Below are 18,569 nucleotides of genomic sequence, written 5' to 3'. Positions count from 1 at the left end.
CAACACCACAGGCAGACATGTCTTCCCTTACCCAAGCCTTTCAAGACAGCATAGCTCTAAATAGGCTTCCAGTGCCAGAACCATTTGTGTTTAGTGGTGATCCAATTCAATTCATTGAGTGGAAATCCTCCTTTATGTCGCTTATCGACCGAAAGATTGTTTCATCTGCTGACAAGCTGTATTATCTCAAGAAATATGTAAGTGGTCCAGCTCGTAAGACCTTGGATGGTACCTTTTACAGAAATGATAACGAAGCCTATCAAGATGCTTGGAACAAACTGGATCATTGTTATGGCCAACCATTTATCATACAAAGGGTGTTTAGAGAGAGGCTCACAAAATGGCCAAAAATTCAATCTAAGGATGCCATGGGGCTGCGAGATTTTTCAGATTTTTTGAATGCCTGTTTGGATGCCATGCCTCATGTTAAGGGTCTCCAAATATTAAATGATTGCGAAGAGAACCAGAAGCTTGTGCAGAAATTCTCGTTGGAATAGACAAGCTACACAAACACTGAATCAAAGTCAAGAATTCTCTACTTTTCAGGAATTTGCTTCTTTTGTGTCAATGGAAGCAGAGGTTGCCTGTAATCCAATAACCTCTTTCCATGCTCTCCGTTCTTCAGAACCTGCTCATGAGAGACAAACCCTCAGGGAGGTCAAGAGAAACAAGGCCAGTGTTTTTAGCACTCAAACAAACACAGACTGTGAATTTCAAGGGTTAGCAAAGCCAGCTGTGAAACAGTTATGTATGTTTTGTCAAGACAGCAAACATCAGCTTCACAACTGTTCCAAATTCACAGTCAAGTCCCTAGAGGAACGCCGAAAATTTGTTCAGGAGAAGAAACTCTGTTATGGGTGTCTAAAGCCTGGGCATAGTGCAAGAGACTGCCGTCATCGTCTCATGTGCACCAGATGCAAAGGAAAGCACCCCATGTGTCTTCATGATGATACCTATGTAAAAGGTGAGAAACCTGCATCCACTATGGTTTCAGCACAATCTAATACCAGTGACACAATGACTGCTGTTGCTCTCAACGTGACCGGAGAAGGTCAGTCTACCAGCACATCAATGATTGTGCCTGTATGGGTCTCGTCAAAGAATAATCCAAGTTCTGAAAAACTTGTATATGCTCTGCTTGACACCCAGAGTGATACTACATTCATTGACCAAGGAGTGAGTGATGGTCTACAAGCAGACACATACCCAGTGAGATTGAAATTGACCACCATGATTGGTAAGGACACAGTTCTAAAGAGTGAAAGGGTGTCAGGGCTGTGTGTAAGAGGTTATACTTCTACTGTTCACATTGACCTGCCTCCTGTGTACACCAAGGACTGCATACCAGTAATTCATACCCATATTCCTACTTGTGACACAGCTAAGTATTGGAAGCATCTTGAAACCATTGTAGATGAAATTCCCCCACTAAAGGATTGTGAGGTTGGCCTCTTAATAGGCTACAACTGTTCAAGGGCCTTGGCAACAAGGCAAGTAATTGTAGGTGGACCTGATGAACCATATGCTGTGCAAACTGATTTGGGATGGAGCATTGTGGGATGTTCATTGCCATGCCTTGATGTACCTAAAGCTAGCAGCATGTGTCATCGGGTGGCTGTCAAGGAGCTTCCTCCAGTCACTCCAGCAGACGCTGTTCTCATTTTGGAGTCTGATTTTAAAGACACAAATGACACAAGCAGGAAAGTGTCCCATGATGATATTCTTTTTCTGACCAAGTTGAAGGAGGGTATAAGGAAAAACGCACAAGGCCATTATGAGATGCCCTTGCCTTTTAAGAAAAGACCCATTCTACCTGACAATAGACAGCTTGCCCTGGTTAGGCTCAACCACCTTAAAAGAAAGCTGTTGAAGGATGAGACGTATAAGAAACATTATGTTATGTTCATGAATGAGGTCATCGAAAGAGGAGATGCAGAAAGGATAAAGGATGATGGCATAGAAGGAGAGAAGTGGTACATTCCTCATCATGGGGTTTACCACCCAAAGAAGCCAGACAAATTGCGTGTGGTGTTTGATTGTTTAGCGCAATATGGAGGTACAAGCTTAAATGATCATCATCTTTCCGGGCCAGATTTGATTAACAACTTGATTGGTATTCTCATTCGGTTCCGCCAGCACCCTATCGCACTGATGTGTGATATTGAAAAAATGTTTCATCAGTTTCATGTAGTCCAGTCTGACCGAAACTATCTGCGGTTCATTTGGTGGGAAAATGGAGAGCTCAGCGCACAGCCCCATGAGCTCCGCATGAAAGTCCATCTCTTTGGTGCCAAGTCATCTCCTGGGTGCGCGAACTATGGGATGAAGCATTTGGCCAGTGAGAATAGCAACTTATACCCTTTAGGTGCAAGTTTTGTGATGAAAGATTTTTACGTAGATGATGGCATCACAAGCATAGACGGTACAGAAAATGCCATTAAGCTTGCAAAAGAAGCACAAGAGCTCTGTGCTATGGGTGGCTTACGGCTGCACAAGTTTGTATCTAATAGCAAAGCGGTTCTGGAAAGCATACCATTATCAGAACGAGCAAGCGATGTGAAAAACCTCAATCTGGTCCTTGATGACTCGCCTTTGGAAAGAGCTTTAGGTATTCAATGGCACTTAGAGCCTGACTGCTTCAAGTTCAAAATCAAGCTCAAGAACCAGCCAGCTACTCGTCGTGGCATATTATCTACAGTTGCTTCATTGTATGACCCTTTAGGGTTTGTGGCACCCTTCTTGCTCAACGGAAAACAAATTCTACAAGAAATGTGTAGACATGGCACAGGCTGGGATGATCCTCTGACAGATGAGCTCCGGCCAAGGTGGGAGCGCTGGAAAAGTGATCTGATCAACCTAGAGAAAATTGACATACCCCGTAGCTATGCACCCACTAACTTTGGAAAAATTGTCAGGGCAGAGTTACATAATTTCTGTGATGCAAGCAGCAATGGCTATGGTCAGTGTTCATACCTAAGACTCCTTAACAAAGCTGGAAATGTTCACTGTGCGTTAGTCATGGGAAAGTCAAGGGTCGCCCCCACAAAGCTTACAACAATTCCCAGATTAGAGCTGACAGCAGCAGTTGTCTCTGTAAAGGTGAGCAGTATGCTCAAGGACGAGCTTGGATATGCTGACATTGAAGAATTTTTCTGGACTGACTCTAAAGTAGTGTTGGGGTATATTAACAATGAAGCACGGCGATTCCATACATTTGTAGTCAACAGGGTGCAAAGAATCCATCTCGGCTCAGACCCTCAGCAATGGAAATATGTCTCCACCACCAAAAACCCAGCAGACCATGCTTCAAGAGGGTTAACAGTCAGTGAACTGCTGTTTTCCAATTGGTTCACAGGACCTAGATTTTTATGGGAGAAGGAGATGTCCCTCCCAACAGATGTGATCCCAGAGTTACCCATTGGAGACCCAGAAATCAAAGTGATTCATGTCATGAAAACAGAAGCTGCAGAGCAACTAAGCCTGATAGATCGTCTGTCCAACTTTTCTTCTTGGTCTAAAGCTACACAAGCAGTTGCACGCATTCTTCGACGAATCAACAAGGACAAATCTAATGGCCTCACTACTGTGACTGAACGTGAAAATGCAGAACGTGTCATAATCAAGACTCTACAAAGACAGATATATCAAGATGAGCTAAAGAGAATCAGCAAAGGGACTTTGCTGCTTTCCCATCATGAACTGCACTCCCTAGATGCCTTCATAGATAGAGATGGGTTGCTCAAGGTGGGAGGAAGACTTCGGGACTCCTCTCTTCCTGATTCCTTCAAACACCCTGTAATTATTCCTAAAAATCACCCAATAACGAAAATGATAGTTTCTCACTACCATGAGAAAGTCAAGCATCAAGGCAAAGGCCTTACCATAAATGAGATTAGATCAAACAGCTTTTTCTTAAGGGCATTCCTTTACGAGGCAATGGCAATTGTAAATAATCGGCCTCTAACTGTCGATAACCTCAGTGATCCAAATAGCTTAGAGCCTTTAACCCCTAATCACTTGCTTACCATGAAGCGCACCACAGCTCTGCCTCAATTTTGGAGTCGCTGGCGAAGGGAATATCTTGCAAATATTGCTACTAGGCAGCGCTGGCATGTACCAAAAAGAAATTTGCAAAGTTGGCGACATAGTGATGGTAAAAGATGACAACTTGCCTAGAAATGAGTGGCGACTGGCTAGAGTCTTGGAAACCACTGTTGATAAAGATGGACTAGTAAGGAGAGTCAAAATACAACTTGGTGATCAGAATCTAAGCAAGACGGGTGAGCGTCTCAACAAGCCATCAGTAGTTGAACGTCCCATCCAGAAGCTTGTACTGTTGCTGGAGACTGATTAAGTTTGCTTCCCATCACTCTCACTCTCATCATATAGCTAAGCCTAAGGTCTAGTTCTAACAGTACTATGTGGTTTATATTACATATCGTATGGAAACTGCATTACAATTTTCTTATCATTGTTCATACTTAATCTAGGGTTCAAAGAGAAATCACTCGTGATTTATATGTGTTCATAGTTTGTAATGCACTCGTGATTTGGGGAGTGTAAATGACCCTAAAAAGAGGCATTTTCTTTGTTTAATCGTTTATTTCTCAACTTTGCTTTGAGTGTACATGTAAGAATACGCTGACACTTAATTTGGCGAGTGCTGTTGTGTACTGGCTCATGTTACTGCGCATGTGCAAGAAATGGAGGGAAAACGCAGTTCATGAAGATAAACACGCTGAAATGTTCTCACTGAAAACTGCACATTTAGCACCTAGCTGAAGGTGAACAAGGTAATTTGCTAAACTAAAATGTATTTTTTATTTTGATGATTCTACTTTTTTAAAGAGCTTGTAGAGTACTCGTAAGGTGTTTCTCTGATAATGTATACTGTGCTTATGTGACCCATACAATGTAAGCCGCTCCCTGCGAATTTTCAGCCTCATTGTTCTATACTCTTAAATTTTAAATATTCAAGGGGTCAAGCTTGTGTTGTCAATGGTTTCAAGAAGTAAGATATGTTTGTCAAAATATCAACTTTAGATTGTGCGAACTAATGGTTTCAGCCATCCTTTATGTGTTGTTTTAATTCAGCTCTTACGGTGAATTCATGAAATGTAAGGAAATAAACCTTCATGAATCATCAGTTCTTGAGTTGACCGCCATTCGGCTGGGGTTGCTACAACGGGAGCTGCCCAGTCTTTTATTTTAGAATCTGTTTTACCATTTTCTGTCGCAACTGCATGTGGATCTGATGTGCTAATTCAAGGGATTGAGTTAGGCGTGTGTAGAGTTCCGCTGCACTCAGTTCATCTTCAGTCTAGTTTAGTGTCAGGTATTGTGAGAGTTGGAATTTGATCCCAGTTTCCAATGACAGGGATTCACTTCATCTTAGGGAATGATTTAGCCGGTGGAAATGTTGTTCCTTTACCTGAGGTTGTAGATGAACCTGAAGTTTCTCCTTTAACTGATGAGGTTAAAATCTTTCCCGCGTGTGCCATGACTCGAGCACAGTCACAGAAATTTGCAGATCAGATCGACCTTTCTGAGTCATTTTTGGGTTCTTTTAAAGCTGAATCAGGGGTGCCAACTGCATGTGAGATTTTACCGTCTCAGGTTTTGTCTGAAGGTGATAGTGAGTCAGTGTCCACATTAAAATTTGGAAAGGACATTTTAATAGAGACGCAGAGTAACGATTCTTCTCTCTCTAACTGTAGAGCTACAGCAGTGACTGAACAGGAAATGTCTGAGCATGAAGTAACATACTTTTACCGGAATGGTGTACTGATGCGAAAATGGACTCCTAAGCATTTAAAACAACTTGAGTGGAGTGCGACCTATCAACTCGTTGTTCCTACCCCCTTATAGAAAACAAATCCTTAGTCTTGCCCATGATCACGTATCTTCTGGCCATTTGGGTGTGCGGAAAACGTATAATCGGATTGTGCGTCATTTCTTTTGGCCAGGTCTAAAAGCTGATGTGGTTAAGTACTGTCGTTCTTGTCATGTGTGTCAGGTAACTGGTAAACCTAACCAGGTTATTCCATCTGCCCCACTCCACCCAATTCCAGTATTAGGAGCTCCCTTTGAACATCTCATCATTGACTGCGTAGGACCATTGCCCAAGACTAAGTCAGGAAACATGTATCTGCTCACATTAATGTGTACCGCTACTCGCTATCCTGAAGCCATTCCACTGTGCAATTTAAAGGCTAAAGGCATAGTGAAAGCACTGATTAAATTCTTCTCTACTTTTGGGTTACCCAAACACATTCAGACAGATCAGGGATCAAATTTTACATCACGTTTGTTTACTCAAGTCATGAAATTGCTAGCAGTAAAACACCATATGTCCAGTGCTTATCACCCCGAATCTCAGGGTGCACTAGAAAGGTTCCATCAAACACTTAAATCTATGCTTTGTACCTACTGTCTGGATTCAGGAAAAGAATGGGATGAGGGAATTCCTTTCTTGTTATTTGCGATTAGAGAAACAGTGCAAGAATCTCTTGGTTTCAGTCCTTCACAGTTAATATTTGGTCATACCGTGCGTGGCCCATTAAAGTTGCTTCACGAGAAATTGATTTCAGATGACAGTGGGAGTACCAACGTGTTAGAGTATGTTAGTAATTTCCGTGAACGCATGTTGCAAGCATGTGAAGTGGCAAAAGCCACACTAGCCTCTGCTAAGTCCCAAATGAAAAAACGCTATGACAAAAAGTCAGTGCAGCGCGAATTCAAAAGCGGTGATCAGGTATTGGTGCTGTTGCCTATTCCTGGTTCAGCTCTGTGTGCTAAATTCTCAGGTCCATATTTCGTGGAACACAAGTTGAGTGAAACTGATTATGTAATTCGTACTCCAGATCGCCAGAGAAAAAGTCGTGTTTGTCACATTGACATGTTAAAACCTTATGTACAGAGAGAGAATCAAAAGGTTTCTGTCGTCCCTGAAGCTAAACCCGTGACTGTGACTACTGTGATAGAAGAGCCAGAGTATCGTTCTGTTGATGACAACCTCACCTTTCGTGATGGTCTTCTTTTGAGTCCACGACTGCTCAACTCTGAAATTTTAAGTAATTTAGACACCAATTTGACACATCTTCCTGAGAGTGAACGAAAAGACGTAGCTCAATTAATTAGCGATTACCCCTCTTTGTTTTCTGATGTCCCTACTCAGACTGATGTACTTAGTGATGACATTGACGTTCAGGGGCATTCCCCTATTAAACAACATGCATATCGGGTTAACCCTGTGAAACGTCAACTCATGAAAAAGGAAGTTGCTTATCTTTTAGAGAATGGTTTGGCGACACCGAGTGGCAGCCCTTGGAGCTCTCCTTGCTTACTGGTACCCAAACCTGATGGTACCAGTAGGTTTTGTACAGACTATAGGAAAGTTAATTCCATTACTAAACCTGACTCGTTTCCCTTGCCTAGAATGGAGGACTGTATTGATAGAGTTGGTGCTGCCAAGTTTGTAACAAAATTAGATTTACTAAAGGGATATTGGCAAGTTCCTTTAACCCCTTCTGCTGCTGAAATCTCTGCTTTTGTTACCCCAGATCACTTTCTACAATACTCAGTAATGCCATTCGGGTTACGAAACGCACCGGCCACCTTCCAGAGACTTATGTGGAAAGTCTTAGCTAACGTGAACAATTGTGAAGCCTATCTGGATGATGTAGTAGTCTATTCACAGACCTGGGATGAGCACATGACTATACTCAGAAACGTCTTTGATTGTTTTAAGAATGCCTCACTTACCCTCAACCTTGCTAAGTGTGAGTTTGGAAAAGCTCAAGTGTCTTATTTAGGGAAACACGTTGGCCAAGGGGAAGTGCGCCCTCTAGAGGCTAAGATTCAAACCATAATGGATTTTCCTGTGCCTGCCACCAAACGTGAGCTCAGACGTTTTTTAGGAATGGCTGGTTATTATCGTTTAATTTGCTTAAAAAGGACAGGATGATGAGGTGGACTGAGGAATGTGACCATGCTTTTAACTCTGTAAAAGCTCTTTTGTGTAGCACTCCTGTTTTAGTGGTTCCTGACTTCTCCAAGCCTTTCAAGCTGGAAGTTGATGCCAGTTCTTCTGGAGCTGGGGCTGTACTCCTACAAGAAGACTCTGCAGGGGTGGAGCATCCTGTTATTTTTCCAAGAAGTTCAACAAACATCAAGTTGCATACAGTACCATAGAGAAAGAAGCATTAGCTCTCCTGTTGGCCTTGCAGCATTTTGAAGTGTATTTGGGGTCTAGCAATTTGCCTGTGGTGGTCTATACTGACCATAACCCTTTGGTTTTTTTATATCGAATGCGTAATGCCAACCAGAGGTTAATGAGATGGTTTTTAATGATTCAAGATTTTAATCTTGAGATCCAGCCTAAGAAAGCCAGTGAAAATGTTGTAGCAGATGCTCTATCAAGACTATAGAACAACATTGTTTTTTTTTAGGTGTGGAGGTGTTATGACCCTATGGGTCATAGTTTTTGTAGTGTGTTTTTTGTATTTATTGCAGAGCTGAGGGAAGATGCACTGAGCCACCACCAGGGGGAGCCGCCAATAAAAGAGAGACGCCCAGGCCGAAGTGGGGGGTGCTTTTGCTTCTGGCGTGGCTTCTGTTGCGTTCCCGGTTCCCTGCAGTCACTTGAGCGACACTACTGTAGAGCTGTGTTGGTGTGAGAGCTTCGCTACCGGTGTAAGGTTTATTGGTGTTTTGCTGTTTGTCATTGAGATTTTTGTAAAAGCTGGCTCATGCCGTTACTCTTTCACTGAAATATACTGTAAACACTCAGCTACCGTGGCTGCCCAGACAATAGCTCTTGTACATAAACTCTCATTGGGGAAGAGGCGGTTATTTTTTTTTGTTGTGTTTTTCTCTTGGTTTGCTTTAGTTAGGAAGTTAGGTTAGAAATTGTATTTGATTTTCTTTTGTTTGTTAGGTAAGTTATATTTTTCTAAACTTAAGTTAGCTGTGTTTTTGTTTGTTATTTTACTCTTCTCTCCCCTACCATTTCATAAATGTCTAAAGCCTTGAACTCTTGAAAATAAAGCCAAATTGTTATTGTCGCAAACATTGGTTGTCTGTGTGACTTGGGCAACCGGGAGGGCACGGAGGTCTCTTTATTTTTATGTTGCGGCCCGACCTAGACCGGGTCGTAACAAAGGGCCATGAAGCCCCAACACTTCGCCCTACCCCTCTATCCCAACAAAAATAGGGACACCCTAACCCTAGACGTGAACCCACAAAACAGAGGGCTAAGGGCTAAGTGGTAGGGGCAAGGGGTGAAATGGGATTAAGCCTTAATGTACCCGTTTGTTTTTTATTTTTATATGTACTGTTCATATTTTTACTTACAATCAAGATTTTGTTTAAATTTCTTTATTTCTTTATTCTAATTTATTTGTATTTTATTTTATCTTGGTAAAAATTGGTAGTTACATCAAGGTCTATATGGTAGTCTTTGGTGCACCTGATATCAAATAATGGATAATATCACTCATTTTAGAAAGAAAATAAAAAAACTTCCATTGCTCCTGCATGAAGAGCTATTTTGGAGCCAAAGGAGTCAATTCTTACTGGTGAGCTGAGCCAACTGATCTGACTCACTGTTGCTGTGATATTTAACCCTACAAACACTACAAAACACATATTTGCTAGAGCGTGAGCCGTCAACAGCGAGGAAGAGGATTATATGTAGCAGAGTGGGCAGGTTAAGTTCATCACAAACACCCTTCATTCCCACACACCTTCTCAGGGCTAGGAGTGACCTAAGACCTCCAAAACCAACAACTTGGTGTGACTTGGTGAACACCAGCAGGAAAGGGGCCTGATCTTTATCTCGAAAAGTAGGCCACTGTCTGACTAGCTATAACTTACTTTCAGCACTATGTGGAGCTGTATGCAAAAGTTTGGGCACCCTGGTCTGCACATTTATATGCACAGTTAATATTTTTTTGCTGAATTTAACACACTCCTCTTAGATGTTTTTTTCCTTAATGTAAAATGTTGTTGATGAAATGTGCTAAATAAACTGAACTTGACATATTTATATTTATGATACCATATTTATCTGTGTTTGTCACACTTCCGGGTTCTCATCCCTTGCCTAACACGCTCCAGGACTCCATTTCCCAGAATCCCAATCATCATGACATCACCCCTTCCACCAATCACAGTGCCTCTTTCTCAATCACCTGAGTACTGATTCAACACACCTGTATCTGTTTGCCTTAGACTTTAAAAGGATCCTGGTTTGTTCTCCTCTTTGCAAGGTTTTGCCACAGTACTGGTTACTGAGTGTTTATCTTCTATTTTCATGTCCTGTGTACTGAACCCATTGCCTGTTTTCTCGATTGTTTCTCTTTTGGATTTGCCTGTATTGCTCTGGTTGCCTGTGTCTTTGTATTTTCTAGTTTTTGACTTTTGCCTGTTTTTGGACATTGTTTTTGGATTTGCCCTGACTTGTTTCTCTCATTAAACCAACTGTTGTTTTTAAGATCTGCGAGCGTCTTTCTGTGCTTGTTCAGCGTTACAGTGTTCCCTGTAGAGGAACTTGTTTTCACTTCAACAATAAATACAATATAATGGGGGTATTCAATATAATAACATATGACCCCATCATAATCAATAAACCTGTTTATGAACAATATTTTTGTTGTTTGATTTAATCATGTGGGCTTCACTGGGCTCCAGTCAGATCTCTGTTGGCTAACATTTCTGAAAACATCAATCAAGGTAGCAGTAAGAAATATCGCAACTAATCTGTAAGGAACTTTAACATAATGTGGTAAGATAAGCCGTGACTCAGTGCTTAATTGTGAGCTCTTAGAGTGGAGATTTTATTTTTTTATTTATTTTTAAAGAAGTAGCTTAAACTCCATCAAAAATGGAAGGGCATCGCCCCAGGAGTCTGAAACGTGCTGGTTAAATGCCAGCTTTTTCCTGTTGTCCCGATGGCACCAGGTGGTTTGGTTCTGCTTCCATATTGCCGAAACAAGTGGTTTGCCTGTTTCTTTTTGTTTCATAACCCACGCTGATTAATTGTTATGAAGCATTTTTCTGTACAAAGTTCACTTCACGCTCCTCTCTGCAGAAATATGCAGCTAACCGCAATACAACGTGTCTTATTTTAAGGATATGACTTTTTGATATGTCTGATTTGTAGCCAGTAAAGACTCGACCTCTTTAACATCAGCTCTGCTGTTTCATTCAGAAAGAGTAAAATAGAAAGCATTTAACTGATTAGTCATATCCTGCCCCACCAACTTTTAGCAGTCATGTAAATACCACTCAGAAGAAGCCTTGCCCCTTATAGTCTTATTTTCACATATAATTCATTGTCCAGTAGCAGACCCCTAATACTCACAAGTATCCCACTGTCTCCCACTAGACAGCAGCTCACCAGAAGGGCTACTAGTGGATGTATTTGTCCAGTGGTATTCAACTAAAACTTGCAAAGATCCAGTTATGTCCAATTTCTGAATAGACAAATAGTTACCTTTAAATGTTTAACATTAATGATCAGTCCAGCAAACTCCTTTATTGTGCGTAGCTTACTTTTGTAATCTAATGAGCATTTTAAAATTGTATGGCCATCGGCTATTGTTTGTAAAGAACACTCTGTGGCCATTGGCTATTGTTTGTAAAAAACACTCTATGGCTATTGGCTATTGTTTGTAAAAATACTCTATGGCCATTGGCTATTGTTTGTAAAAAACTTTTTGAAAGAAAATTAAAAAGATTTTTCCACAGAAGAATAAAAAAACTGTAGTTTCATAAATTTTGATAAATTCAGTAAAAGAAAATGCAAAAGCCTTCTCTTTTTGTTCTTGCAGTGTCGAGGAATGGACGAGAGTACTGGTGGACCTTTCATGTTGGTTGTTTGTTCTAAGAACTGGATAATAATTTAATTTGAAGTGATTGTTCTGTAGTGCCGCATATTGGGCCTCATTCACCTATTGTTCTTAAGAAGAAATTTCTTCTTAAAACCCGCTCACGCAGTTTTTCACGAAGATTCATCTTCACCCCATGTTTTCTTATTTGGAATTTGTTCTTAGATAAAGCAGAATCTACGTACACTCGAAAGCACAAAGGTGTGAACAATATGCGGTTTAAAACACGTTATGAATCTGACGTAGACTTTTTTTTAGGACCTTCCTCAAGAACACGTTTAAGAAAAAACTTAGGAAGATATTGATGAACGAGGCCCAATGTTTCCTTTTGACCAGCGCCATGGAACAAAGGAGTCACATCAGTTTTGAATGTGAAATGGGGAGATGAACAGACTTCTTCATTTATTTTTAAACCCTTGGCTTTTGTCATCCACATTCTTTTTTTTTTAATAAGCAATTTTCCCACTTCACTCTTCAGACTAGAAATAGTACAGAACATTACAAATCTACAAAAATATGTGAAATTATTCCCTTTCCTGACCTGATATTTAACCCTGTTGTGTCTGTTCTGATGAGCTGTCCTGGGATGAGCCTATACATAAATGCATGTGATGGGACCTGCACTGCTTCAGCCATTTTTACGTTATGTTAGTCAGCATTGCTAGAGATTTTTTTTTTCAAGTGCTCAGTTTAGTCCACTGAAACACTCACTCACTCATCATCTAAGCCACTTATCTTCCTGGGGAGCTGGAGCATATTCGAGTGCTCATTGGCTGGAAGGCAGGAAACAGTCTGGACAAGTCACTGTCCATCACAGGGCAGACACACAGACATACACATTTACACATACACTCACACCTAGGGGCAATTTAGCATCTCCAACTGGCCTGGCTGCACGTCTTTGGACTAATAAAACCAAAGCACCCAGAGGAAACTCATGCAGACATGGGGAGAACATGCAAACTCCACCCAGAAAGGACCCCGGTTGCCAGGCCGGGGAATCGAACCCAGAACCTTCAGGCCTTCTTTGCAGTCTCTAGTTTGTTGTATTTAAAATTCAGGCTTCTTTTAGCTCACACAAAAAAATGAAAACTCTCAAACATATAGAGGAACAGCCACAATGTTTATTAGTCTGGTGCTCATTCCATACTTCCCATAATACCCTTAATCCAGGGCAGAAATTTGGAGATCTTGGTGTAGACGTTGGGCCTCTTAGGATAGCTGCAGTCTCCATCGTCTGTGAATGAAACGATGCCGACTGCAGTTCCCTTACACACCAAAGGCCCTCCAGAGTCGCCCTGCAAACAGATGCATACGTTTTGTGTCAGAGCTTCATTTCTCTCCATTGTAATCTGTGCAGTAAGTGCACTGTCCTGTACATGAATACATAGAAAATACTTGGATACACTGGACAAAGTAGTTTCATACCTGACAGAATCCTCCATGACCTCCTGCACACACCATCCTCGACACTGAGTAGGCCCTGTCCCAGTATTTCTGACATGCTTTTTTGTCTATGATGCTGACGTCAACCTCCATAAGACGTGCACTGCGGGTTCCACTGGATTTTTGTTTCCCCCAGCCTGCAACACTGCAGACCGATTTGGCCTTGATGTCCTTGTCTTTGTTTGGTATGGAAATCCAGTTGATCTGTTTGCTCTTTTTGGCTGTTCCGTTCAGCTGAAGTCAAATTGTCTTCATTAGTAATTGTAATTATAATCTTTGTCTATATAGAATTTTTTATTTTAGTGACAAAATCTCAATCTCAGAGTACTCATGGCAATTGTGAATGTTTGTGGTTCAATTTATGAAGCAAGAGTGGAGCTTGATTTTCTCCTCTCTCTCAAAGATGAAAGCTTTAAGTGCTGTTTATCTGATGGGGCATGTTTTGATGGTCTACCACACATGTGTCAGGCTCCAGTGTTTGCGGGCCAAAACACTGCAGGCTTCAGCACATTGCATCATTAGTAAGGCCTTCGTGAACTGAAATCAAAGCATTAGATGAGGATAAACACTGATCTCTGCAGCCATCATTTGGCCTGGAAGGTCCCCAGTTTGACATGCCTGGCCCAGCAGGTCTTGCATGGTTGGTAAGAGTCCCTCTCTATATCTTTTAATCATTTTTTAAACTCCAGTTTTGGAAAATCCCATTTTTCTCCACTTATTTTTTCTTTGTTGTTTTTCTTCCTTACGTAAGCAGATGATTTTACACCTAATCTCCTCAAAAATACCTCCTGAAAAGTGAATATCTTGTTCTTAACAACTGTTTTGAGTGAACTTAAATAAATAAAAGCTGATCTCTGACTTTTGCACAGTACTGTAGAACTCACACTCTTTTGTGATATGGAATGTGTGCATTCTGGTGATGTGTCAAAAATGGGCTATTGGGCTATAAGACCAGCCAATGACAAACACATCTACTGTGAAACTGGCTGACTTTGTGGTAAACTGGCCCTCACCTTAAACGTTCACACTTGCCATAAGTGACACACCTACGCTTGACGTATTTCACAGCTGCTGAGGCACTAGCGTCTTACATGTCACTCATGTGACTAAGTGTCTGGTAGTTTACCTGTAGCAGCATGATGTCATTGAACAGAGTATTGGAGTCATACATCGGATGGATGTGATAGAACTTCACTTCCATTCGACCCTTAGTGGAGGTGCTCTTTGGCAGCTCATGCATGCCCAACACAACCGTCAGCTTTTCCCCCCTATTAGAAACAAGTGAATAAGAGAGAAGTCTTAATTTTCATATTTCATCATATCTAAACCACTTGAACCTCATTTATTTAATGTTTTTACATCATTTGGAAAAGCCAACTGCCCTTTAGATTGTGTGAATATTTCATGACAAACTGACTACAAGAAAAGGCCTAAAACTACATAACAACATATATCGAAGTTAAGAATAACAAGATTTGGTCTGTCTATATATTTATAATATTTTTGATTTGGCATAGTAATTACCCCTATGAAAATGAAATATATGGTTATATATTGTCAGAATAGTGGAACGTATATTCCAAACTGTGTGTAATATATCTATACTAAATACTATAAAATATACTGTATTACATTTTTTTTAATGAATGGATCATTTCAAAAGAGGTCAGACCACTCAGAGACCCCTTGTTTCTCAGAAATTGCATCATTCTGAAAGCAAAGGTGACACTGACCTGTCAAAGCACTCAGTCAGTGTGAAACTTTTACTAAGCAAGGAGCTTACTGATTCCAGCAGTGCGCAGCCGTCATCACAAAGTGTTCAGACACGAGGAAGCCGCCGCAGATGTGCCTTCCGCTTCTTTGAACGGAAACCATGTAGGGTCTGGAGTGTGGTTTAGTCTCTGTGCCATTCACTATGCCCATGTCGACATAAGCTGTTTCAAGGAGAGGGAGATGAAAGAAACGCTGTGATTCATTTTTTCTCTCAGTAGAAACCAACATAATGATGGCCTGTCATAGCAAATATAAACACAAACATATATATATATATATATATATATATATATATATATATATATATATATATATATATAATATAAAACGCTTAGGGGCAGGTTTACTAGAAGAGCCAGTAATTACTGACAGTCCACTGGCACTGGTGGGGGTGGCCAGTTTAGTGGGTTGCCTACTAAGAAATTCCACGCAACTGAGCATAGCAACTTCATGATAAACATATGACCATCATAATATAACCACACATTTGACTCAGGTGCTCTTTGTATGAAAGCCAATTAGTCCTTCTTTGTTTCAAGTTTAAACTCAACTCAAAAAAAAAGAATTATTACTCGCTGAGAAAGCATGTGATTATTTCAACATCATGGCCATTAATTTGAGAAAATAAGATTAATTTGTCAGATATTCGGGAAATTAAGCAATTTTGTTTTACTTTCTGTTTTAAAACAAGTTCATTTTCGGCTGGAGGGATGAACTCAGTTTGGGCTCTAGGCCGACTGCGTTTGGAAAACGTGTGATATTGTAAAATCCCTGTTTATATTCATTGAGCGTTATTTTGAGAATTGTATGATTTTCAATGTAACCTCTTAAACAACTTGCAATACATCGAACAATGACTGTAAGGAGGAGATGTAGTAAACCAGCAATTGCAGAGCCAAAGATTTCCAATATGTCTAGAAAATAAAACTCTTTATTATTATTTAGGAAAAACCTGCTCCTTAATTGTTTTTAAACCCTTAAATGGTCAGGGCCCACCGGCAGGCCCAAAGTTTATTACACACTTCTATAACCTCAGAATAACTCAGCCTGTTTACAATGAAGTCCCTGTGGTTACTGAATAATCAGCTTTAGTATGTAAGAAGCCTGGGATTTTTAGGGGTTAATATACTCAAAATATTGTAAAAAACAGTTTAAAACACTATTTTTCTAAAACTATTTGGTTTGGTTTTGTGGTAAGTTTGGTAATGTGGCATGCATGGCAGGAGTTTAAACAAAGATAGATTAATAACTGGGCCAGTGCCCAGGGCCTTTGACTGCCAAGGGCCCCTTTGGGGCCAAATACCTAGAACAATCCACTACAAAAGCAAATATGAGATGAACAAATAGCCCTTGTACACATCACTAAATAAATTAAGTAAAGTCATTTGTTCTCAGGCCCCTTAAGTTTTATATTATTTTTGACTGACATCTTGTTGCTGCCATTAAAATGGGATGTTTTAGATGGGCTTAGATAGTGGTGGAAGAGGAAAGAGAAAAAAAGTATGATTCAATCTTAGACAAAATCTTCAAATCATATGCAAAAAACTATGATGTAGACACAATCAATATCACATCAAATATCACACAAAGCAAAAAATAAATACAGTGTTGGAAAGTGTTTCTTATTTCACTCTTTATGTAAATGTTTAATACTTTACTGTTGGAGTGTGGGAGGTCCAAAGACTCCTGTGGCCAGGGGCCTCGCAAGACTATCATCTGTACCAGCATTTGCAAGTGTTTTTTCCATTAAAAATAAATAAATGTGTTTGTAAAACTCTCTCTTTTCTCTCTAAACACAACCATTAATTGCGTAAATTGCAACAGCCATTTTTATGGCCAAAACGCTAGTAAATCTGCCCCTTAGACATCTAAAGAAGCAAACACTGCTCAAAGAGGAATTCCACCATTTCAGCAAATTTTTTGTGTACTTCAATGGTTGAAATGTAAACAAAGTCATTCAGAGGTGCTTTACGTAAAATATTATAGAGAAACGCACTGCCTAGGATTTCTTTACAATGGTACTAATAGGAACCAGCGCTCACGATAAATGACCTACACATGTCTTCTCAGTTTTAAATGTAATGTTGATGATGGTAAAATAGTGATAAAACTGAAAACATGAGTTTTCTTTGGGGACTATTTAGCCCTGCAACTCCCTTTGTGTACCTCTCCACCATGAATGGATCTTACATTTCAGCCCAAACTATCATAAGACAATGTCTCAGTCATCAGGCAACACATCACAGCTATTTAGCGTAATAACTTTCTTTGAGGTGTCTTTATTAAATGCCTCGGACATCTGGTTCTTATCACCACCTCTAGGGACAGTTCTGACTCAGTAAGTTTCTCTAGAATTGACAGAAGTCATTACTTATGAGTTTGTGATATGACGGCGGTGATATACTGCCTGCAATTATCAATTGGTACTGAAATCTTATAGAGAACAGGAAGTTTATGAGATCAAATAAAGCTCACCAGATCTGCCCAGGTACGGCAGGAGGGCAGTCAGCAGAAGAAGCGAGACGACAGCCATGGTTCAGCAAAGAAAGAGTGAGTTCTCTATAGACAGAAAAAGAATTATATACGTGGCAGGGTAGGCAAGATATGCTTACCACAAACACCTCTCATTCTCACATCCTTTAATGTGCTGCTCTCACAGCAGTATCAGTATTACACTTGATTTTTTCAGTGGTTCAGTTCTGATGGTCACTGAAAAAGACCATGTGAGAGATATAAAGTATTGTGTAACTTTTTTTTTGTTGTTTTTTTCAGGTTATTCATATTCAGTGGTCTTCTGGGGCTTTTGGTGTTTCTGAGCTCATCAGTGCATTCTCTCTTTTTTTAATGTAGTTGGTTTTGCCGCACCTAATGTCTCTGGTGGGTTTGTTTAGAGTTTTCAGCCTAATGGTGTCTCATTTCACTTTCGCTGAAGCTCTTTGGACTTCAAGTTGAGAGATTAACAGCAACAAATTATACTTATAATACAAATTACTAAATAGATTAAAGTCCAATTTAGTCTAATTGCTGCTGAATCACCTTGGAAGGAGGGGAGGAGGGGGGCAATTTATGAAAATGGTTGTTGTGGGCAGGAGTTCAGCTTCTTCCAACCCAAAAATTCACTTCGCTAATCAGAATTGAGTTCCATATTGTCCTCTTGTTCGGACACCTCCTCCTCTACTCCACTGTGTGAGCCAGAGTCTTGCCATTTTACAGGGCCTTCTGAGCACAGGATCTCTTCCTTGACATCATGTGAATTATTTTTTTGACCTCAACTCATCAAATTACAATGCACTCACAAGCACTTACAGGAGCTGAAGGTGTAAATGGTATGGGTGTGGCAGGATGATCCTCATCCTGAAGTATTCTCACCATGGCAGCATGCAGGGGGTTCTTGGAATAAAGTTCTTCTGTTGAATTTGGGGTTCTACCACCAGTTTTTCCAGCTCTCTGAGAAAGATG

General features: G+C 40.4%; 1 protein-coding gene across 1 annotated transcript in view; it reads right to left on the bottom strand.

Moving 5' to 3' along the window:
* Nucleotides 1-17,723, bottom strand: part of LOC118819287 (transmembrane protease serine 9-like) — a 34,533-nt gene extending 16,810 nt beyond the window's left edge. The window contains exons 1-5 of the mRNA XM_036587007.1: nucleotides 17,586-17,723; nucleotides 15,121-15,271; nucleotides 14,464-14,605; nucleotides 13,320-13,571; nucleotides 13,042-13,189 (exon numbers count right to left, since the gene is read on the bottom strand). Coding sequence (XP_036442900.1) covers nucleotides 13,042-13,189; nucleotides 13,320-13,571; nucleotides 14,464-14,605; nucleotides 15,121-15,271; nucleotides 17,586-17,643 — 751 coding nt within the window. The 5' untranslated portion in view covers nucleotides 17,644-17,723. The remainder of the gene's footprint in view (nucleotides 1-13,041; nucleotides 13,190-13,319; nucleotides 13,572-14,463; nucleotides 14,606-15,120; nucleotides 15,272-17,585) is intronic.
* Between the last annotated feature and the right edge of the window lie 846 nt (nucleotides 17,724-18,569).

This window comes from Colossoma macropomum, unplaced genomic scaffold, assembly GCF_904425465.1.
Source record: "Colossoma macropomum unplaced genomic scaffold, Colossoma_macropomum, whole genome shotgun sequence".
Lineage (NCBI taxonomy): Eukaryota > Metazoa > Chordata > Actinopteri > Characiformes > Serrasalmidae > Colossoma > Colossoma macropomum.
This window is presented reverse-complemented; position numbering and strand designations above follow the sequence as displayed.